Source organism: Corapipo altera, unplaced genomic scaffold (assembly GCF_003945725.1).
Source record: "Corapipo altera isolate COAL_440 unplaced genomic scaffold, ASM394572v1 61411, whole genome shotgun sequence".
NCBI classification, from domain to species: Eukaryota; Metazoa; Chordata; class Aves; order Passeriformes; family Pipridae; genus Corapipo; species Corapipo altera.
The window spans coordinates 1,838,031-1,862,538 of record NW_020884875.1 but is presented as its reverse complement, the minus strand read 5'-3'; the positions used below and the strand labels follow the sequence as shown (position 1 = coordinate 1,862,538).

General features: G+C 40.1%; 1 protein-coding gene across 1 annotated transcript in view; it reads left to right on the top strand.

The window, feature by feature from the left end:
* The window catches only part of NADK2 (NAD kinase 2, mitochondrial), a 32,731-nt gene that overhangs the window by 829 nt on the left and 7,394 nt on the right, over window positions 1-24,508 (top strand). Inside the window, exons 2-9 of the mRNA XM_027634469.1 lie at window positions 9-172; window positions 15,055-15,143; window positions 15,516-15,604; window positions 17,128-17,209; window positions 18,263-18,346; window positions 20,731-20,867; window positions 21,788-21,866; window positions 24,094-24,237. Of these exons, the coding sequence (XP_027490270.1) occupies window positions 9-172; window positions 15,055-15,143; window positions 15,516-15,604; window positions 17,128-17,209; window positions 18,263-18,346; window positions 20,731-20,867; window positions 21,788-21,866; window positions 24,094-24,237 (868 nt within the window). The remainder of the gene's footprint in view (window positions 1-8; window positions 173-15,054; window positions 15,144-15,515; window positions 15,605-17,127; window positions 17,210-18,262; window positions 18,347-20,730; window positions 20,868-21,787; window positions 21,867-24,093; window positions 24,238-24,508) is intronic.

Here is a 24,508-nt window from a genome sequence, read left to right as displayed (position 1 = left end):
GGCGGGAGCCGCGCCATGCGAGCCGCGGCGGCGGGAGTGCGGCGGGCCGGGGGCGGCGGGCGGCGGGTTCCGGCCGTCGCGGGTGGCCGTAGTGGTGAAGACGACGCGGTACGAGTTCGAGCAGCAGCGGTACCGCTACGCCGGGCTCTCCGAGGAGGATCTCAAGCAGCTGGTGAGCGGCGGGGGGGATGCAGTCACGGCCTCCGCGGGCGCTGCCGCCGGCGGGGTCGGGGGGCGGGAGGGTCACCAGGGGGATACCCGGCCCGGGGGTCGCTGGGCCTCTGTGTTGGAGTGTACTCGGGGTTTCCCCGGGGCGGTTCGCTATTCCCTCACTCTACCTCTCCCCCTGCTGCCTCCCCGGGCCGCTGGACCGCCCTTCATTCATCGCTCGCAACCTGTCGAGGGATTTGTGTAGTAAGCGTGTTTGGGTTTTACTCTCGGAGGGATTCCAGCAGCCCTCAGCAAGCTGCAGGCTTTTCCTTGCAGCGTGTAATGTAAAGATTAGAGAAGTGCATACTGAGGAAAGCCCAGTGTTGCAAAAAATCTCCTCTGAGGCTTAGAGAGGACTCATTCACATTTCCTCCTTTCCTTGCTCCGCATCTTTGCTTCATCCTTATGTGTTTTCCTAAGAACTCCTCCCAGACAGCCAAATCTCACCTTTGCATATGTTCTTGTTAAAGTTTTTAGAAAACCCTTTTTCTTTAGTCTCTAAGAAACATTCAGTATAAAGGTCCATTACTGAAGTTGTACTAAGGAAAGCAGGTGTCTCTTAAGAGTTCATATGTGCACCCAGCAGCTTGTGTCTTCATCTCCCCCAAGCTCAGTTCTCCATTTACCCTGTGTCTGTCTCCTTCCATTGTTCATCTGCCACTGGTGGGCCAGAGAATGGTACCCACTGGAGTTGCTGTGGCTGCCAGCAGGCCAGGTCATGAGCTCATATTACTGTCTTTATTTCACATAAGACCATTAATTTGTGTCTGTCTTGTCTTTGGTCTCTTACATATTTTAGATCTCTGTTAATTTGTAGTGTTTGGATTAAACTTGTACATATGCTTAACTTATTATGCAGGGACAAATGGTATGGTTGCATAGCCTTGCTTCATAGAGAACTGGGATAAAAAGTACACTATCTAAAGCGAGATAGTTCTAACATCTTTCTGCATACTTCAGTTGTTCATCCATCTCCTGTGGAATTCCTATCCAAACATTTTTACATGTTTTGTGTACCTCTTTAGTCATATTTCATATATCAACAGGTTTAATGTGGAAACATCATTCTGTGTTGATTCCCATGTGGATTCCTGTTGCTAAGACGTCTTTGTACTTCCTTTCATATGGTGGTTATGGAAAAAAAATGGCTCTCACAGCTCATCTGTAAGACTGTTTTTCTTTTCATTTAAGCTTCTGTTGAGGAAGCATTTCTTGTTTAGTATAGAGGTTGTCCTCAGCGTGCGGCTAAAACCAAGAAAAACAAAAGAGTGTTTGGTTACTTTTCCTTAACCACTGTGTACAGGCAGGAATGGGACAGTGAATCAGTTAGTGAGCAGTGTCATTAGTGTTGCACATCCTTTGACTAAATGTAGTGGTAGCTGCAGTTTCTTTTCTCACAGGAATGCATATTTTGTGTGATTGGTAACCTGTGTCACTCTGAAGATTTATTTTGGAAAAAGTAACTGTGAACTCAGTGGCTGATTGTAGTAGTTGGAGAAACACCTCAGGATTTGTTCATTTGGAGAAACTTACAGGTATAAGACAATTCTGCACATTTGGGAGAATTCTAGAATTTTGATTGTAAGACTGGTGCTTTTTTTTTAAAAAAACCTTTCCCCTGAAAATACCTCCTTGTGAGCAATTGCGGCAATAAATCACAGTGTCGCCAGGTAGACAAAGCCTAACTTGCCTAACTGTGTGTGTAGCAATACTGAGTTAAGCTCTTGCTGTATGGGCAGGAATACAAAGACTTGTGCAAGAACACACTGAAAAGCTCTTCTAGAATTCTATTTTTGAAATAGAAAATAAGAGAGTGAAAGAATTATCTTTACTGCTAGTTTCTTAAATTTTTTAGCTGACCTGTAAAAATTTCTGTATTTGCATTTTGCTGTGACTCTGGTCTCAGATTGTTTTTGCTCCAGCTGAGTTAATGGCAACCTTAGTGAAAATGTTAGCTGAAGTTCAGGAGACTCTTAGCCTCTCTGTTGTGGAAAGAGACCACTTCATAGCAGAGTGATTGCTGCAAAGTGTCCTTCCCTGCGGTGCCACGTCCTTTGTGGGCAGCATGGGAATATGATGCATTTTGCTTCCTGAAGTTAGCTGCACTCTGCTCTCCCTGTTTCTTCTGGGGAGGCTTCAGAAGCTGCTCCCAAGGCAACTGATCTCAGAAATGAGCCCAGACCTACTTCCTTTAGATTTGCAGCTCAGTGGTGCTGAAAGGCCAAACAGAGGGAAGGGTGAGAGCTGAGACTCATATGAAAGCCTCGCATTGGGGTAGAGACAAAGAGTGAAAGCAAAGGAGCATAGGAGACGTTTGGTTTACCTGGTGCTTGGAGCTGTTGGCTAACCCAGACATGTTGGTGGTGGGGATTGTGTTACATTGCAGGGGCTCAAGCTTGAGTCACCCCGGACCTGGCTTGTGGTGTGGCAGCATCACGGTGTCTAAGGAGGAAGCACAATGCTGTCATCATCTGTTGCAGGCCTTCAGTTGTCCAGGTGCTGACTATCTGAAGTACAGAAATTCAACTTCAAGGCACTGTTCCAGGGTTAGATTTGACCAACTGCACCTCGGCTCGTTGGCCTACCAGTTGTGGGCAGAAGAAATATTTGCAAGTTTCTAGAAGATAACTGATGTCTCTACTTGGAAGCTTCAGATTTTAGTATAGCACAAGTAATGATAATTGTGGGCTTAAACAGTTCTACCTGATCACTGAGACAGGAGAGGAGTCCTGAATTTAGCTGTTGCAGTCAGTGCATTTATGTATTAAGACTGAAGCTGCAGTCACTTAATGGAGAAATGGTGGTGCATTTGGGCACACATCCTAATGAGGTGGGATTTGTTCCATATTTAAGGAGGCTGAAGATGAATCATTGACATATACAAATACATATTAAAATATGATACAGATCATAGTATGTATCATTTATATGATATATCCAGTAAAAATCACAGTATACTTCAAGAAGCAGAGTATGGATATCAAGGCAGACTGGCTGACACTTGTAATAACCCATAGAGGTCCTGAGCACCTGTGGCTTAAATCCTTCTGTGGCCTTTCCTTTGGACCCCAAGTGAATTGTATTATACAAACACTGTAAAATGTTGCAAAGTCAAAGCTGCAAGGTCACAATTCCTGAATTCTTTCTTTGTGCAAACAGAGATAGGAGAGGTGAAGAAGCAGTCCAGACAGCAGAAGAGCAAAACAGATGCCGGAGAGATGGAGAGCAAGTGTAAGCACTCTTTGGAGTGTTTAGCAGATCTCTGAAAGATTAATTCTTCCATTGCATTTCTGCATGCATGCTGTGCATGCCTGCTCCAGGCAATTGTTTTTACCTGTCTTGTGGCAGATACTATTACATGCTTACAAACAAGTCTTTTACATCTGTTTATAGGTGTACACAAACACACCTGACTATCATAATTAGTAGTCTAATTCTGAAGGATTATGTAAAATATAATTAAATGCTTTGGATGCTGTTTTACTGGGGAGGTTTTCAGAGTCTTTACTTCCGAAGGGAGATTAGAGATCTATAAAAATGAGATTTCTCTTCTAATACCACAAAAGGAAAATACCTCCAAATGATCCAGCACTTAAAAAAAAAGTGCTGCATCAGTAAATTTTGTGCATCATATCATGCAAGGAATATTTTTCTTTGCCTTCATGAAATTTGAAGGGGCTACTGGATTTCTAAAACTTGCAGTTACCATCTTTAAGTTAGATGAAAATACTAATATTTTTCCAAAGTCCCTACAGACAGTTTGCTTACCAGGAGTGACAGCAGTTTGCATTTCTTCTGACCTGTTTATTTGGATTAGCATCTAAATATGACTGGTTACAAAAGTAAATGATCCAGTCAACTAATACTGAAGACTACTGTATATCCTGGCTGTTTATTTCATTCTCAGTAAATCCATGCAGAACAAGCACTGCTGTTGTCCTTATGTAAACTAAGAGAATTTAATACCCCAGTAATAGAGAAAACTAATTTCCTGAGTTCTGTTCTTTATTTTGTTTGATAGTGCAGATGCGATGTAGCTGCTGACTTCTCATGCCTGGAAGGTATTTAGGAAAGATGAACAATTTAGCTGTCCAAACACAGTTCATATACAGTTTTAATTACCTTTGAAAATGTCATATGAAAAGTTAGGTTTGTTTTGGTCTTACTTGGAAGGAAATGGTTCAGTGTGGACCACAGCTGATACTCTGTTGTGGCTGGTTTACAGTTGTCATTTGGAGCAGGGAGGGAGAGCACAGATTTAGAGCTGTTTGGAACAAGTTTTGGCTCATTTGGACCACTGCAACAGATTGGTAGGGGTGCTCATCTCAGTGATGTGAAGTTCATAGGGCTTTATTGAAAACTGGTATTTCGTTAGAGAAGAGGTAGCGTGCTAGCAGGATATTCCCTCCCCTGAAACAGGCACATAAGTGATGCATAGGGCACCACCAATAACATATAGAGCTGAGGTGGTCAGGAAGGAAGAAAGGAGTGTTGCCCAGCAGGTAGGAGAGCTTCAGTTGAAGCTCCTATGTTGTGCACTAGAACAACCCCACAGAAGTGTGGAAGGGGTGGGTGTGTGTGTCTAGAAGAACACTGCCCTGCCATTCTCCTGAATTCCTAATGAAGATGTGTATAGCACCAGTTGTTACCAGCCTGCACGTTTTCATGTCTCTTAAGAAAATTCTCTCTTGTGGGAAATGTAGTTTTATTTATAACTTGATAGCTGATTGATTTTTGGTTTTAATTACAGAAATTAAAATATCTTTTACATTAAATGGTGAAAGTATCACTTTAGTATCACTTTTTAATTACCTGTTCTGGGTACTAGTGTTACAGGTGTGTAAATCTCACATTGCCACCTGAAGATAGGCTTTTGGAAACCGGTCAGGTATTTCATTCTTAGATTTCTGGTTTAGAGGACTGCACTTCAATACAGATGCCTGTGATACACTGCAGTTATTTAGTACGTAAATATTTTCAAAACACTGGAATTTTTACAGATGCAAGGAAGGTAGCAGAAGTAAAAAGTAATGTGCAAACTTCAAAGTTCAACTGAGTTCTAATTTTAAAATGAAATAATTTAGCAAATAATTAAAAAAAAAGTTCCTCCTCTAAAAAGTACTAAGTATTAGGACATATATGTCTGTGTCCTCTTGTAGATCCAGATATACAGGGTACATTTGAAGTCGTATCTTTAAATAGAAACTTACTGAATGAGGTCGTAGTTTGAAGCTTTTCATTGTTTTGTCGCGTTCAGACTACCCATCTCTGCTTCTTTTGTAATGTGAATTATTTCAGTAGCTGTTCTTTCAGGGAGCAGTTTAAAAACTGCTGGGACTGTACTATGTACTTTACCTTGCCTTGAAAAGAGGGGGGAAATATCAGCTCAGTTTAGTGAATTTCAAGCATACAGAATTCAAGACACAGGTTATAGTGCACAAGGATTGTATAAAGCTAAACCCACTTTTTTTTCAGAAATAAAATTTTTGAGCTAGTCCACTGGAAACTGAGATGGGTGTAGATGTTTTTCAAATTACACAACCATAGCGTACATTTGTTTATCTTTACCTTTGCAATTTGATATACTTGCATCAGTTTAAAGTAACTTCAGCTTGCATCTGCTTTATTAAAAAGTTCCTTCCATGTTGTTGCTCTGTCATAAGAAGAGTCTGAAAAATGATGGAAACAATTAAATAGGATATAGTAATTATTTTTTCCGTAGCATTTGTTTTTCCAGTACACCATTCAAGTATACTTAGTCATATATAACAAATACATATAAAATAGGGAACATTTCAGTGTACCTAAATTAAACTTCATGGATTATATCACCAAGCATCTGATACTGTATACAGCTGAAAAAGGCTGCTTTTTGGAAGTTACTTTAATATTGGTTTTAAGTACTTCAGTACTTGTGATTTACGATGTTATGTTGGTGTTGTGCTGAATTAATGAGAACTGAGTGATTGTATTACCTGCATTGCACAGGGTTCTAGAAACCTGTTAGTGCAGAAAGCAGTTACTGTTCTGTTTATAGTTAACACAACAATTTGCTCTGCATTAGCCTTTGAATTGCAAAAAACTCTGTGTATTCCTCAGATGTGGTTAAAATGACAATAATGCTTTAATGTGGTGGATGATGAAGAATTAGAAAATAGTTTATGGCATTTTTACTTTTGTTTATGTATGGATCAAACTCTTGCCCTAAAGCAGCATTTCTATAAAGCTTCAGGAACATAATGTTGCTAGTGAAGTCAACTACTACAGAAGTAAAGGCATATAAAATGCTACAATATGCAAAACACTTCGTAATCATCAGTCTGTAGCAGATACAAAGGCATCATTTGAAAAGCTGTTGTGACGATGTTAATAAAAGTAAGTGGTCTAAGTGACTGAAGAAAAAAGTAAGGAAAGTATAAGGGGAAAAAAATTCCTACCTAAAGCAGCCTACTGAACTTCTACAGTATGAGGAGCATTGTAGCAAAACAGTAGAAACCTAACAGGTGTACAGGACAATATTAGGAACAATTCTGAGCAACTGACAGCTAGTCAGTACATCAGTCAGTAGTGCTGGTCAGGTAACACCAGCCTTTGTATCTTTCTAGTGTGGTAAGTACTGCATCAGTTAACCTAGCACACTTTTATAAAAGCAAACAGCCTGTATAATAAATAATAACCCAGACTGGGAAGTGGGGGAAACTGAGTTTAATACCTATGGCTTGCAACTCAGCAGTAGTTTTTAATGGAAAACTTAATTCATATTTAAAGCTTTATAGAGAACTTAAACCTGAGCCTGGCTACTGGTGATTCTGAGTAGGAGTTTGTTTTAGGAGTCTGCATGGTTTCTCTGCTACTTCAGCTAAGGCAGATACTCACTATTAAAGCCATGCTGTAACCAATGCATTGACTTTCTGGATTGGATTCTTTGCTGTTACATTAGCAGAAGCCAGTGCATTTCAAGTTCACCCAGGACCTGCAGCTGCTTACTGCCAGTGGTTCTCAGGTTCACTTCAGAGTTCTTGTGCTAGTCTGAATGAGCTGGACTGCAGGTCCTTGAAAGAGCTGGGTGTCCCAAAATGGGTCAATCCACCAGTACCACAAACATGATCCTGCTAAAACCCTCCCTATTGTTAGCAACAGGTTGAATGTATTGGATTTGTGTGGCCGGAGTTTGGTAGCAGGGGGAATACAGGAGGTGGCTTCTGTGAGAAACTGCCAGAAGCTTCCCCCATATCTGACAGAGCCAGTTCCAGATGGATCCAAGACAGTCTGGCTGCTGGCCAAGGCTGAGCCAATTGGAGGTGGTAGTAACACCTCTGTGATAACATATTTAAGAAGGAAAAAAAAAATTACTGTGTGGATGTAATTGCTTGCAGAGAAGAAAGGAGTGAGAATGTGTGAGAGGAACAGCTCTGCAGGTACCAAGGTCAGTGAAGGAGGAGGGGGAGGAGTTGCTTCAGGTGTCAGAGATGAAGTTCCACTGCACCCTGTGGTGCAGACTGTGGGAAGGCAGCTATGCTCCCACAGTCCATTGTGGTTCATGGGGATGCAGAGATCCACTTGCAGCCTGTACGGGAGATCCACACTGGAGCAGGTGGATGCCCAAAGGAGGTTGTGAACCCATGGGAAGCCTGTGCTGGTGCAGGCTCCTGGCAGGACCTGTGGCCCACGGAGAGAGGAGCCCACGCTGGAGCGCGTTTGCTGGCAGGACTTTTGACCCTGTGGGAGACCTGTGCTGAGTAGCCTGTTCCTGAAGGACTGCACCCTACCTAAGCTGGAGCTGTTTGTGAAGAAGCCCGTTGGAGAAGTTTGTGGAGAATTGTCTGCTGTGGGAGAGGGGAAGGACTCCTCTCCCTGAGCAGTGGCAGGAACAACCTGTGATGAACTGACCATAACCCCCATTCCCTGCCTCCCTGTGCCGCTGGGGAGGAGGAGGCAGAGCCTGGGAAGGAAAGATATGTGGGGGGAAGGTGTTTTTAAGATTTGTTTTACTTCTCATAATCCTGCTCTGAATTTAATTTTTAATAAATTTCCTCAAATCAAGTCTGTTTAGCTGATGATGGTAATCGATGAGTGACCTCTCCCTGTTTTTATCTCAACTCATGAGCCTTTTGTTATATTTTCTCTCCTCTGTCCACTTGTGGAGGAGAGTGGTAGAGCAGCACTGGTGGGCGCTTGGCATCCAGTCAGGGTCAACCACCACATTAAGCCAGAGACTATCAAACAGTATTATTCAATGAGCCTGGAATTTTTCAATAAATATTTAAATTTATCTAACTTTTTTTCTTTTAAATGTGGTGACCCTACTATCTTGTTTTTTTCTATTGCAAAACCATGTGAGATCAAATGATGCATTTAGCATTTCTAGAGCAAAAGCAATTAGGAGACCACACTTCCTCTCTTAAGAAGTTTGGGAATGGGGAAAAGTCAAACAACTTCTGTTAAAGCAGTCTCACAGAATCATAGAATGATTTGGTTTGGAAGGGATGGTTAAAGATCTCTCAGCCAGTCTTCCTAGGGGAGGTGTTCCAGCCTTCTGATGGGTGTTGTGGCCCTTCTCTGGACTAGCTCTGGCAGGTCCGTGTCCTTCCTGTGCTGGGAGCCCCAGAGGTGAATGCAGTGGTCCAGATGGGTTATCCTGAGGGTGGAGCAGAGAGGCAGAATCCCCTCCCTTGCCCTGCTGGCCACCCTGCTTTGGATGCAGTCTGGGCTGTAGTTGTTTTTCTGGGCTGTGAGCACACATTGCTGAGCCATGTCCAGCTGTTCATCCACCAACACCTTCAAGTCCTTCTCCACACAGCTGCTCTCAATCCATTCATCCCCTAGCTGGTATCAAGACGGGGGCTTGCCCCAACCCGGGTGCAGCACCTTACACTTGATCTTGTTGAACTTCATGAGATTTGCACAAGCTGCCCCTCTCGAGCCTGTCCAGGTCCCTCTCGATGACATCTCCGCCCTCCAGTGTTGACCACACTGCACAGCTTGGTGGTGTCAGCAAACTTATTGTCATTAGTGGGAATAATACAGCAACTGAAACTCACACCTGATACTTGTCTTCTGCTATAATTAGAAGAAACTGAGGGTCGGTGTGCTGTCCTGTATTTACTGTGAAAGTGGGTGTCATATCCAAACCTGCTATCTGTTGTCTACAGCCACCAAATTCAGCTCCCCCATCAGTGTCAGTTAATGCTGGAAAAAACATTAAAGTTTCAGAGTTGTGATTCCATCTTGCTATGGCTGTCCTCTAGCAGAGTGTTTTTTGTGGGGCACTTAAATGTGTCTCCAAGGTGCAGATTTCTACTGGGCAAGTTCTGCCATGGCTAACTGCTCAGTTTATATTTATCTGTTTCATCTTTGGCATTTTATTAGCTAAGATTCAGAAGCTGAATCATGATTTAATCACAAGTATTTGTATGCGGATTATTCTTACATTATGAAAGAGGAAGGCTTAATATGTGATTGGAGCTCATAAGAAATCCAAAAGTTCAGTGTGTGCCTGACCTCTGAGGGAAAACTGCGCTCGTTTTTGGCATGACAGATGGAGATTTACACTAACTAGTAGTTAACACTAGAACATGGGAACATTACTTGGGTGCAGCTATACATTGCCAGTCTTTGACTTTGGTACTTAAGGAAGTTTTGAGTCAGAGTCAAGTTTTGTCAGGAAAGTAAAAAGAAGTGTAAGGTTTGAAGCATGTGCTATATTCAAAGGTATTTGTAGCTCAGAAAGTAATGTATTAAGAAAAATATTTTTTTCTATATGCCTATCAAAAGCTTGTTTCTTTTAAAACTGAGAACAAAACTGAGGGCACTAAGGTCTATACTTAGGATGTATGGTTAAATCTTGAGAGACAATTTCTGAAAATACTGAACTTTTAAAAGTCCTGTACTTTGCTTAGAAACAGTTAGATTATTATACCTATAATGTTAATAGCATTTTCTTCTCTAGGTTAAAACTCAAATTTCTGTGTTTAGCTGTTGCTCTTTAAATCCATTTGGATTGTTTGGTGCTTCTTTCTGTAGAACAGAAAGGTAGGTAGATTAGAAAGCAGTGATCTGTTCTTGTTTTCCTGCTTGAATGCATGTGTGGGCAAGTTCATTGTAGAAATTTGAAAGAGAGCAATTGTTTCTAGATCTGTGCTTTTTTTCTCTCTCTTTTTTTTCCTCCTTTTTTTTTTTTCTCCTTTTTTTTTTTTCTTCTTTGTTGTCAGACATTTAGTTTAACTCTTGACTGAACAACAGTCATAAAACAAGTAACTGGTACACCGAGGCATTAACTCCACCCTGATGCAGTGGCAGTTTAAGACTACGTGAAAGTTAGTCCAGTTTGGGTAGGGCTTTGAGCAGCCTGGTCTGGTAGAAGGTGTCACTGTCTGGGGCAGGACTGCCTGGGGCAGGGTAGTTGTAACTAGATGACCAAATAATGTCCCTTCCAACCCAAATAATTCCATGATTCTCTGATCTCAGTGTGCTGGGGTGAGATGTAGAAAGCGCTCAATTGACTGTTTCACTCTGGACAATATTCATGTTACTGTATTGAGGGAACATACACTTTTATCCTAATGCTTAGGTTAGCACTGTCGGTAAGACTCACCTGTGGCTCTTCTTTTCCCTATTCTCTGAATCAAAGGTCATAATCCGCATATTTAGACAACATGAGTATTCACAAGTTGCTTGGCTTCGTGTTGCTTCTGTATTTGTGTCTAGAAGCCATGTCCTTGTGTTGCAGCATTTTCCTGGAGGACCAGCATTACTCAAGGACAACAGACCCACAGTTTAAACTGAGTAAGGTGAGACTTGCCAGAGGTAAGAGCTGAGATTCCAGAAGGAAGACAGTCAAGCAAATGTCCTTTGCCTAAGTGACTGTTTAAGGAACCCTGTCAAAAATTATCCTTTCCTTAAAGAAGGATCCGGCCAGAATATACAAGAAGAGGTATATTTAGACATTCAGTCTAGATCCTTTCTCTTTCAGTCTTCCAAGGAAAAGTATCTCCATCATAGAACATGTTCTGTTTCCCTGAGTGTGTTTTCCAGTGCAAGCTCTACTGGAAGCCTGCTTTGCATTGCATTTCTGCTGTGAGGTTTAAGACAACTACTGAAGTTTTGTGTGAATGTATTTGTGTCCAGTTTGTCTCTGTTTTTCATGCACGTTTCGCTATAACAGCTCTCATATTATTATGCATGTTTATAATGCATTTTATTTTGCAATCTTGCAGGGTATTGAGGTCACATTAATGGGCCTAATTGTAAATCAAAGCTTCCTCCAAAGGAAGAAGAATTTGCAAGTTATCTTCATGCAGAAGCTAACACCTTTTGTGCCTTTTTGAGGAGTCAGTTGGTAAGACCCAAGCCTGTCATGGGTTTGGGGGTCTGTCTGATCAGGGGGCTCAGGAGCCAGGCTGTCCTGCAGTCTTGGGTTTTCTGTACATCCTAGGTTCCTGCCAGGCTCTTCGGGGAGATGATCACGCACACAGTAACTGGACTGCCTGATCTTTGCCTTCAGCTCTTTCAGAGTAAAAAGCCTATGGTGGTCTCAATTTATCTTACTCTTTATCCTCAGTGGAAAGCTCTTTTGAGAAGCAGTATTTGTCACAGTTTTAGTGTGTTATTCAGATTGTGGATATGAGGCAGGAGCAGAGGCAGTGAGCACAGGCTGAAATACAAGTATGTCTGTATGAACACTGGGAGACGCTTTTCCACTGTGAGGATGACTGAGCTCTGGCACAGTTTGTCCAGTGATGTGATAGAGGCTCCATCTGTGAAGAAGATCTTCTAAAGCCATCTGGACATGGTTCTGGGAAGGCAGCTCCGGGTGGCCTTGCTTGAGCTAGGGCTGGACCAGTTGACCTCCAGAGGTCCCTTCCAGTTCAGCCACTCTGATTCTGTGGCCTCTGACCACAAGAACTGTAGGCTCTTCTCTGGTTCTTGGTAGTTGTTAAGTGAGAAGCAGCTGATGATTAGCACTCCTATTTGATATACTTGGCTGTGGTTAGGCTCAGACAGGCTGTTCTTAGATGAATGAACTTGTGATTAGTTATCTGTGAACTAGAGGGATGAATCTGGAGATGAATGGACTGTTGTAATCTCTGTAGCTTTTTGCAAATTAGGTCAGTTTGTTAGCTCCATAGATGTAGTTTAGCCATTTAAACCCCAGGCCCCCTAACGTTTCATTTATCTTGTTGCTTAGTGATACTTGCTTACTTGTTCTAGAGCTAAATTCAAAGAGAAGACCTACATATTCTGTATCTGTTCTGCAGTGCTGCTGAAATTGTTCATCCAATTGTCAAGATACTGGTAGCTTATTTGCTGAGCAGCCTCTTCTGCTTTCTGAAGCTGTTGATGAAATAATTTAACACAGCTCTGGTAAATGTAAGTTACAGAACAGACTCTCTTCCATAGCACTGGCACTACCTGTACCTTTCCTTGCTAGTGTTGCAATGAAATGTTAACTGTAGGCTCGCCACTGATGTTGGTGGCTCAAAAATACCACAGTGATAACACAGAGATTTATTACACTGTCATTCTGAAATAAAAGCTCTTTTCCACCAAGTTGAAAGATAGCACGCTGACAAATAAGCCAAATAAATGAGGTACATAAAATTGCAACATGCAGTTTGTGGTTTCTGTGTTATGTGGAACTAACAAAAGCCTGGAAAACGTGTGCTGCTGCAGCAGTCTGCTTGTCAGGTGCTTGTGTTTCATTTGCAGCAGATATTTCTAAAGGAAGCATGAATGGGGACCCTGATTTTAGTAACACAGTTGATGTTTTCTAGAGATTATTTGCTTGTGGATTTCTTCTTCCTTTGGTAGTAAAGCAAGATCAGTTTGTGCTTCAAACATACAATTGAAAGTTCTTCTAACAAATTAGACCTATGGTGCTCAGCAGCAGATGTCTGTGGGAGGCAAATACCTTATTTTCTCCTTTCCACTTTTCTCCTTTCCCCTCCCAGTGGATCATGAGAGTCTGGCAGCAGACCCAGCAATGGGCAGTTCTGTAACTACTGTAACTCGTGTACTCGTGTACTCTTTCCGTCCCCAGAGCCCACAGTGGCACCATTCAAGTTCCAACGGACCCTGGAGGAGCAAGAGGTGTATGGAGTGCACAAGCATTATAGCTCAGGAGTAGAAACAAAGGGTTTAATGTGTGATGCAATTAATGGGACATAACGCCCTGTACCCTGATAAGCCAGTACCAGCAAGCTTTATGAAGATGACTTGAAATATTTGGCTGGCTATTTTCTGTTCATCCACATTATGATCATGAATGTGGGTAATCATGTTGATGGCATCCAGGCAGCCTGGGAGTCTCTGTTGGAGGTGGTTTCCTGATCCCAGCTGTAAGACCACCTGAAGATTCTGTTCCTGCAGGTTAATCACCAGTTGTAAACACGCTGAGGGGGACAGCAATGCAGTTCCGGAGCAGCCAGTTCCATTATTTTCTGTAATTTCTTCAGTGCTGACTCTGTCTTTGTGCTTAGCTCGTGGTTGGATTTCTTGACAACAACGGGTGTCAGATGAATAAAGATTGCATTTTTGGGTATTGGATTGCAGTTGACTTTGGTTGTCATATCCTGCTGGTCCTGTCCCCTTCACTGGGGAGTTCTGTAGAGTGTGAGTCTGTGAAAATGGGATTAGGCGAGGCTGTCTGGCACCACTTTCTCTTGGAATGTTATAAAACTTTGAGTAAAGGCACTTGAATAAATTGCTGGAAGTGCCTGTTCAGAGCTTCTGGTGCAGATAAATTTCTCTACACAAACTCTAGAAGAAGTTCTGTTTCTATGCTGATAAATTGATAAGGGAAAAGGAAGCAGTGACAGTATAATTGGAGATTAATTCAGGCTAGAAGGAGCCTCAGGAGCCTGCTGCTCAAAGTAGGATCACTTTTATTATGAATGTATTTATAAACACCTGTTTCTTAACATCCTTTTCATTCTCTCTCTTTCACTTGCTTAATCTCCATTCAAAGGCAAATTTGGCAGTACCAGCCCCAAATGAGCGCTCTAAATAAGGTGAAAAACGAATGCAAACAGATGGTGACTGAATTACTCTCACAGAAACCTGTTGCAAAACGAATCTTCAGTTAGCAGTCTCACCTGCCTGCTTATAAGAGTCTGTCTGTATAAACTGCAGAGTGCTTCCATGGTCTAAAAAGTGTGTCAACATTAAGTATTCCTGTTCTCCAGCTTCCAAGAAGGATGAGGCTAGAATGCACCTGCACTGTCTGTCTTGTTATTGATATCAACTTGTTTGGAAAACCTGGCATATAATCCAGGGAACAGTACCAAAGGCAGTAGGTAGATTGTCCTTAAAGTTTTTTTCATGCAGAGAAAATGTCACCTTTGTGGGCACTTGGCAGTCTTCCATCTTAGCTCAAATACAATTTAAAGTGTAATGCTCCAAGTATTTCAGACTCCCCTTTTCTTAATTCTCATTCCTATTGCTTTTTCTATTGTCTGCTTTCTCTACGGCACAATGATTCTAATTTTTATGGTAATAACCTAACTGTCTGGGTGCTTTTAGGACATGATAGAACTATACCTAGTATAACTATGCATTTATGTAGAGCAAAGTGTCTGAAGTTGCATGGAAGTCAGTGTAGTATGCTTGTTTGCATATTTGTGTAGAGTCTGTGATTCTTGGCTGCTGTGGCCATGGGATTCATTTAATGAACTAGTCAATATAAGCTGACTGCCGTGTATATAGAGATGTAATTAATGGAATGCTTATAAAAGCACGTGTCTGTGCTGAGATAAAACACATGCTTTTTTTATAGCTGCTATTTGCATTACTGAAGTGCACTTACTGTAGTGATTAACTTCTGCAAAAACAATTTGTGTCTTACAGCTTGCCTTGAAAGGATCTAACTATGCTGGTCTGCTGGAGCGGCATCGCATCCATACAAAAAACGTGGAGCATGTTGTAGACAGTTTAAGGTAAGAATGTATGGATGCTGAGCATTTCAGACACAGTGAAATACCCATAGATAGTGTAAAATAACAAAGGGAAGCTTTGTGTTACAAGCTCTAATAAAATAGAAGTACTCAAAAGAGTGCAGATGAGCAGTTGTTCCTGAAAAAATCATAATGTGAACTAGCTCAGTTCAGTTAACTAACACGCTCTGTTATCATCTTGAAAACAAATGAGCAAGGTGTAAAGGGTTTGTGTGTCAAGTGTTTATAGTCTAAATATGGCTGTAATTACTCCTTAGTTACTACTACTACTACTACTCCTTAGTGTCAGCTTTTCAGAAGGATGTGGCAATGAGCAATATAGGACAGAATTCAGGCTTTTTTTGAACTTTATAGGAATGAGAGGATCGAAGTTCGCCTTGTTAAACGTCGAGAATATAATGAAGAGACAGTTCGGTGGGCAGATGCTGTTATATCTGCAGGAGGTATGACTTTATAGAAGGGAAGCATTTGTTTCAGTATGTTTTTGTGGATATGTTTTTCAAAAATACTTTGCAACATGTGAAACAACTTGAGGTATGCACATTTTGAAAGCAAATTGCTAATTCAATTGTCAGAAAATATTACCAAATGCAGTGGTTGTGTCCATCTTGTCTACCTCTGGTATCTAAAACTGTAGCACCAGGAAGTGAATCCCAGTGTATGTACACTTTGAAAAAGTTTAATTGTCCTGTGTAAAACAGTATAAACTGTGAAATTTACTATAGTTTTCAAATAAATAGGATAAATTCCTTGCTGTCAGGTGATTATATGTAGCCCTAAACCCAGCTCTTTTTTTGGGGGATGTGAGACGTAGACTAACATACTACCACTTGGTCCCCTTGTTCAAACTGTCTTTCTTGATTTCACGCTTAATTCCAGTGACTGGCATATCAGGTTGGATGATACAGGCAAAAATATGCAAATGCTGAGCAGCTCGTGCCACTGATTAGTGGTTTTTAGATGAACGAACTGAACAACTATCCTGATTGTGTATTTTTAATATTGGATTGCATCAGTTCTTTCAGTGTTGTTCTTTGGGGATTTGCTGCAGTGTATCGCTGGGCTCTAACATAATGTTCAATCACCTGTGGAAATTAGACTTGACTGTGGCTTTCTCTCTTCTTAGTAGTCCACTTTGCCCTTAGCTACTGATTACCATGCAGAGTGGGGAAAAGGGATATCTGTACACTCGTGAAGCATCCTAATACACTCTTGTAGATTTCAAAGAACTACTCTAGGCTGGAGACTAAAATGCCAGTTTAGGGCAAAATTTGTTATAGCTGAGGCAAGCAGCTGGGAAGTGATACCTCATCTAAGGTTTTCAGAGCTTATATCTAGCTGCAAAGACTGATTGAGGTTATAGTTGTCCTGCTGTTTAAAAGCCAGGAAAAAATACTAACATCTGGAGAAACCAGTACATTTAAGGATTTCTACTTTCAAGATTTCTACTTACCTAAGACTTCTTTTCCAAGTGTGCCTATTTGGGGCCAAATAAGGTCTTTAAATTGTGCCTTCTAGGAGGACAACTGGAATGAAACTAAAGTAATGGTTTTTATTTGATTTGCAGTAAAATTTTGGTTTTGTTTCCTGTCTCCTGTGGCTTTGTTTAGCAATACTTTCTAAATTTACTTTCGTTAATGAATTTCTCTTTCCTGCTGATAAACATAGAGAAATTTCAATAAATCCTTTAAAGCTTGCTTCTGTCAAATTCAGTTGCCTGAGCATGTATAGCTGTCAGATAACTTGTGCTTTTTCCAGTCACATTTGCCATCTTGAACTCAGTTGTCACTGCTCTGCTTTGAAAGATGTCAGTAGTTTTGCAGTCCCATTTTATTTTTGTCCCGCTTACGTAATTGGTTGTTGATATAAAAGCACAGAGTGGTAATGCTGAAGTACCTATGGGGACTGTTTTGTTTGGGTACTAGAATGTGAAGTGATACTAACTTTTGGTTTGCTTTTTCTGTAGGTGATGGTACAATGTTGTTGGCAGCCAGTAAGGTTTTTGATAAATTTAAACCAGTCATTGGAGTAAATACTGATCCTGAAAGGTAAAAACATATTTGGGAAAAAGTGCTTTATTTAATATCAAGCACAGTGTGCATTTGAGGTATGCCTGTAGTATTTGGCAGTGTAAATGTCTGTTTTAGTGGGCTCTAGATTTCAGGCTAACATGTTATTTTTTTAGAAAAGTTTCCATAATGAGTTACCCTGTCTCATCTGAGAAGACATTAAGCAGTATTGGATAAGCATGACTGTGTTAAGCTGAGCTGTTTTCATGTACCAGCGTAACAGCACTTGCAGCTGGTTTAGTTGTATTAATAACCAGAAGTTTGAGTCCAGGGATGGCAGTATAGAACCCAGACGGGAAGAGGGACTTCATAAAAGCAGCTAAGTGTGGTGACTGAACAGAAACTTTGTCTCTTTATGAAGCAGGTGGATCTAGTAGAGCCTCAGATGAAGAAATTTGCTGTGGTTTCTTCATGTAAACCATGTCATACCTCAGAGGACACAGTCTCCTCAGCCACTTATTGGCACTTATAAACTCCACACAAGTTGCACCCACCTGCCCAAATCAGTCTTACAGTTAGGTGGATGCAGTGTGTTAGTAATGCCTGGTTGGTATAAGCTTCAAATGAATGGCAAATAGAATTCTCCAAGGCTCTGTCTGCTGGGAAGTCCAGATTTATATTTCTACTTTTGATATTAACAGTTAATTTATTCTGCATTATCAAGCCTGAATAGCAGGGTTCAAATAACAAGTGCCTTCAAGTTATCAAATATCACTCATGAAAGGGGAGCAGTGGTTAGTCTTCTGGGTTTGACATGAGATTCTTTTGATCTTAGGCATGTTGCTTACCTGTTTTGTATCAACTAAGTTGTGTAAAGGGAGGAAATTTACTTTCTCACTTGCCAGGTTTATTAAGCTTGAATTTCTTGTCCAGAGTGATGACAGGAACTATACATGTATTTATATGTTCCTGCAGGATTACTAGATGAACAGACAGTTTTTAGGGGAAATGTGGGAGAAATAACCTTATTTTTAAAAGGTACCAAATCTTAACAGATATACTGTCATTTTCATTGTCACTTTTTATTACTAGATCTGAGGGTCACTTGTGCTTGCCTGTGAGATACACACGTTCATTTCCCGAAGCACTACAGAAGCTTTATCGTGGTGAGTTCAGGTAGGATTCACTGATCTTTGGTTTTCAAATGCATAGTGGGATTGGAATAAAATACTTAATGAATGATGTGCAATGCCTAAGGAGTAGGTGAAGCTTAGTAAAATCTTAATGCCTCAAATTGTGAATTTGGTGTACGTGTTTATTTACCATGCTGAAGATGAGTTTGTGGTCAAGAGTGAGACTGGAATACAAAGGATAAAATTGACTGCCAGCTCCAGCAAAAAGTCTTCAGTTATGACCTGCGGTAATTGATTTTCTTTTCTGACTTAGCAAATTCATAAATGAGGAACTGTATACCTGTAAAGGGTACATTAGTTTACATATTTTAAGACTGAAAAGCATATGTATTACAGTGATGGCCATTAGAAGCTAATGAAACATATGCACTTAGGAAATGGTCAGTGTGTTGCATCTGGAGTTTTGGTGACTGAGTTAGAGTGGCTAAACTTTTGTTAACAGATGAGTGTAAGCCAAAGCTGTTCTTCATGCTGAAGAAAGCTTGATGTTTTCAATACTAGATATTCTTCAAATAGAAGAATCTCACTGAAATTAGGAAGAAACAAGCTGGATTTTAAAGGACAGACTAGGGAAGAGTTTTTTAATAATTATTTTAAGAGAGACATTGTTCTGTGGGGTAGTAACTTTCTGGAATACTTTTTAGGATGACACACCATCAAAGAGAAATCAGTCACCTGAAAATATATAGCAGTTGAGTTTTGTTTATACTTCTATCATATTAAATTTGTAGCTTGAAGTGTAACTATATTTTTTTTTTCATTGAAAAGTCTGAAATGAGGTGAATGCAGTCACCAGGACTGACAAATAACTGAAGAGGTTTCAATAGGTATTGCTAAATGAAAAGATACTTTCAAATAGCATATTCTGAGACTTAGAATACAGAAGCTTTTTACTTTCCGTTATTCTAAGTCACTTAAGTAAACCTCGTGCTCATGCAGATAACCCCCCCGATAATCTAGGCAATTTTGATGTTTTGTTGGAAGCAAAGTTATATTTTTATTGCCAATACTCCTGGTTTTGCCTGTTATGGAGCTGAAGCCATACCAACGTGAAAGAGAAAGGACCTCCCTAGTTCTTTTTTTGAAATAATATGAACTGTTATTCCTAAGAAAGAACCCAAGCAGGGGTTTCATTTGACAGTTCTCAGATTTATTTGGCCCCAAGGAAAGTCTGAAATAGGTGGGTAACTGAATCAGCTTGTCTGGAAGGACTTTTGGTGGCTTACAGTTGTATATGGATGGTGAGGTGCCAGAGACTGGAAAAGGGCAGTTGTCTTTTCTTTTTACCCTTGAGGTGTCAGTCAGTGTAACAATCCATGTAAGCACTGACCTTGTAGTCCCATAAAAAACCCAACATTATTGATTTATAAAGGACAAGCCATAGCAGATCACCCGCGTTTCTTTTCTTGATGGTCAGTGGTGTAATAGATTCTCAGAATAGGGGTATAATAGGAATACAGTCCCATTTTCTAATTTTGTAGGGGATGTGACGTGTTCTAGTGTGAGCATTTTAAGGAGGCCAGTATAGTGATACTTACTGCAAGCTATCTGCCTGACTACCTAAAACCATGCTTGGAATTTAAGGGCAGATAGGATGTGTTGAGTGAGGCTTTACAAAGATGACAGTGAGGAAAAACTACTCGTTTAGTCATATAAAGCATAAGTCTTCCTTGTAATTTCAGGAAAAGCTGGTGACTGTCCCCTGGATATCAAAAGTATGGATGGGGGAATGGAGAAAAGATGTGCTCATAACAGTTCCTCTCTATTTGCTTTCTTAATCAAAACTATTACTATTTTGTTTTATGAAATCTCTAAACTGTAAGAGGAAAAAGGAATTGATATCTCTAAGGAAAAATAAAAAGATCTGAATGTTGTATCATGACTTTTATACTCTTCTCTTGCTTCAACTATATTCCTCTGAAGCATCCTAAATTCCTAGGCTAGGGGAGATTGTTAAAATAGCTTGTGGCCCTTATGTATAAAGGGGTGGATAGAGCTGCTTTTCTGGACATCTACAAACAAAATACGTTAAAAATATGGCACATATTACTCTATACTTGAGAGCTATTTTATTCTCAAAATCCATGTGTCAGTCATTCAATCACAGGTTAGAATCACATGCCTAAAAAGAAGATTTGTCATGTATATGATTTTTTTAGACTACTTTTGACCAATGTTCTCTTTACACATGCAAAAAACATTAGGCAGCAACTCGGGAAGTGTAAAGTGTTTACAGTTTAGTATGATTAACTTTCTAAATTTAGGAGTCGTGGTGGAAGCTATAAAACTTGAAATGTGACTTTGCATAATTCTAATTCTGTAGTGAATATTTCAGCTATTGATACCAACTTCTTTCTCCTGTCGTAGGTGGCAGTGGCGGCAAAGAATCCGATTGTATCTCGAAGGAACTGGTATTAACCCAACCCCTGTAGATTTACATGAACAGCAGCTGAGCCAAGAGCAACACAGCAGGGCTCACATAAATGAAAGATTTCAGGATCAAGGTAGGTTAAAATCTTACAAGAATATAATCACTTTGCTATGATAACTTGATAATACAGATTTGTAAGAGTTCAAGTATTTGAAATCTGGGTACTGCATTTGAGAGACAGCTCTGATTAGCTGAAGACCCAGATTAATGTTTTTTAGAAGGGAGTATTTTTTTGGTATATTCTGGACTATACAATTAGAACCAGTTTTCAGTACCCACAGTTAATTTATCTAATGTCAAAATACCTGATCTTTTTTAAAATGCTGTCTCTTAGAATTACTATAACCACTCGAGTGTGTGTGTGTTTGTACACATGTACTCTTAACTTATTACTTCACAATTGAAAAAGCTGGTCTCAGTCTACCAGCAAGCAAATGAGAAGTTAGAAGTGAGATTCTTTTCCTGGGTAATTCCTTGGTTGTCAAACACCTTCAACTGTTTTTTTCATGATGATTTGAAGATGCATAATTGTCTGATTAACCTGTGTCCAGTACTGCACTTGCTCACTTAGAAGTCCTTGTCAACACAAAAATTTGTTAATCCCCCTTAATTAACTTATGATATGAAGTCTAATTCTTTGAACTTTATCAGAAATAGCTGTTAAGTCACTGTAACTTCTTGGCTGGAAGAGTAACTGACAGAAGAGAAGAATTCATTCTGTCTGGTTGCCCATGAGTTTTCAGAGAAAGCAATGTCTGAACCTAAAAGTCATTGCCTCACTGACCTTGGTTCAAATATTTGTTGTATCCAGTAAAGGACAGTGACTGGCTACAGCCTAAATCAATGAAAAATTGAGTCCTTGAAGACAATGGAGCATTAGGTCTACAATACAAACCCAGGCAGCAGAGTCTGTCCTCCAATGAGATGTGAATTTTTTCTAAAAATTTAGGTTGTAAACCTGTGATTCAAAACTGCTGTATTCAATATCTGCAGGATCTGACATTTCTGGTCCACATCTTTTACCCGTGAGAGCACTCAATGAAGTCTTCATTGGGGAATCTCTTTCATCCAGGTATGTTTAATTGTTTGTTGTTACAGCAAGGCACAATTGACTTAATTTCTTTTTATGACATTGCACTGGACAATCAGTGATGGGATTTTACTGTCAAATTTCAGTTCTAGTCTATAGATATTTAACACTTGATTGTATTATTGCAGATTACGAAGTGTATTTTCAGAGATGTAAATGCAGTGATGTTAATTTCTGGTTTTCTACCTCCTGTCTGGACATTCTTTAATTTTTCCTGGCCCTTTTCTTTCCCTCTTATTGAAGATTTAAATACCCATCCTTAAACTGCCTCCTCTCCTACATCTCTTGTAAAATATCGTTTGGTAAGCTTTTAGCATGACTAAGCAGAAATAGCTTTTAGCATGACCAAGTACTCTTTTTCCTGCCTTTCTGTCCTTATAAGCAAAGCTATCAGCCTGCCTTTGGCAGAAGCTTTGTTATTGGGGGAAAACACTTATTTCCTTGTGTTAAGAAACAAGTTTGTATCAGTTCGTGGTGCTGCCTTATCCAGGATAAATTTCACTGTCCTTCCTGTGCTGAAGATCAATTCATTTTTGGCAGCCAAACAATAAGAAGGATATGGGTAATATGAGTGGGGGTTGTGATAAAATAGATAAAACATTATCCTTGGTCAGGATTTGGCCAAACTTTTACTTGTATTTTATATCCCTTTTCCATTTATTGTTTATCTTAAAAAACCCTCCAAACAACAACAACAGAAAAACCACTTTAGAGTGTAACAACTCCTTGTGTTGGTAAAGTGCCTGGGACACTGATTGCTGTGGGAAACAGTATAAGTGTTCCAGGAGTGCTTTATCTTTCATCCAGACTGCAGCCTCAGTCTGGCAGAAGGAATTAGTCTCAAAGAGATACAAATCTTGCTTTCTACTAAATCAAACCTAATTTTTTCAAGATTCTGAAAAGTTTCTTTAACAGACAGTGATAGAGGAACAAAAAGCTGTTTTCCAACACTTGGAGTGTCACAAGTACATTGTGGTCTTTGGTTCCAGTGTTCCAGTGGAGAACCACTGGGGAACACGATGCCTGTAGGAACTAATCTCTAGAAAGAAATACTGTGTTATAAGGACCTTACACTTGATGACTTAAATAATGATGTCACAGAGATGAGCCTTCTGTAAGGTTCAAATACACAGGTTTGCTGTTTATTAGGACAAAATGACTGGCAGCTTCTTCTAAGGTCTTATTCTGCATGTCCGTGAAGAAAACAAGGAAATAGAAGAAAAAAAAAACAACAGAAAACCTTTCATACCCACCTTTCAAAAATTATCTTAAACTGAATCAAACTGTACACCCATGTTGATAATTTACTTCCAGTTCTTTCATCTCCCCATCTTCTCAAGAGTGATTACACAAAATACCCTTAGTTACTAGGAGGATAAACTGTTTGACATCAAACAGTCAAGAGTTGTATTCCTAATGGATCCAGACTGAAATATTCTTCACCTAAAATAGCTCAGAAAGGTCCGTTTACTAAGAAAAGTGAAACTCAGTCATGCACGACACAGTAAATGTGGTGTTTTTATAAGAGGGTCCTACTAATCTGAAGACTGTATCATACCATTTGCATTAGGGACTGTGAACATCAGCAAGTCTAGTTCATAAATAAACTCTTGAATGTTCTGAAGCATACAGAGAGAAAACCTCTGGCCCCTCTAGACCCAACACGAGCAATCCCCTGATACATTAACAGTAACATGCAGGAGATGATTGTACCCCAAGACATAGTACATTTCTGTTTTAGGAAGAATTTGCCCTGGAGAGAAATATAAGCCTACTGATGGTTTTAAGCTCTTCCTGAAAGAATGGATTTTTAATTATTGAAGTGATCAAGAATTCAGCTTCAAACCATGCTATTACTTATATTGTAGTGCCTTCCATCTTAGTGTTCCCTGACATAATTTAATGAGACCTAATGGTAGCATAAACACAGTTTTTCAGTAGTGCAACAGTTATGCAAGGAAGGTAATTATTTACAGTTTTATTTGTAAGTCCAACAAATCCTGCTTCTATATACAAAGTGATTCCTAGATGAACCAAAACCATGAGGTGGTTTTATGCATAAATTAATATGAGAAGTGAATCAGTGAATCAGAAGTAGCTGTCAAATTGGAAACACTGTGCAAAGCCTGTGAAATTGTCATCCAGATTTGAAACTAGCCCCTCTAAACGGTTATGTGCCTGATAAGGCTGTGTGTTCTGTCTTATTCAGGGAGAACTTTAAGTCCTGCAAACCCAGTTTTAAATTCTCGCTTCATAGGGCCTCCTATTATGAAATATCAGTTGATGATGGTCCTTGGGAAAAACAGAAGAGTTCAGGGCTTAATGTGTGTACTGGAACAGGATCAAAAGCATGGTAAGTACATGTTGCTGCTTTGATATAAAATATCATTTCAGATAAGCTAGATGGACCTATTTTGCTTACGCATTTTGTGCGTCCCAGTCTGTGCTGGGACTCTATTGGGCTGTGGGTAAGTCAGTGAATATCAAATATTCTCACTGTCAACATGGTTCAAATCTGTCTCGGCATATCAGTACAGTAGAGCTCACATTACTTGTAGGTATGGAGAGAAGCGCTGAAAGGGTGAGGAGCTGCAGCACTGACACAGAAGTTTACTCTAGGTGTA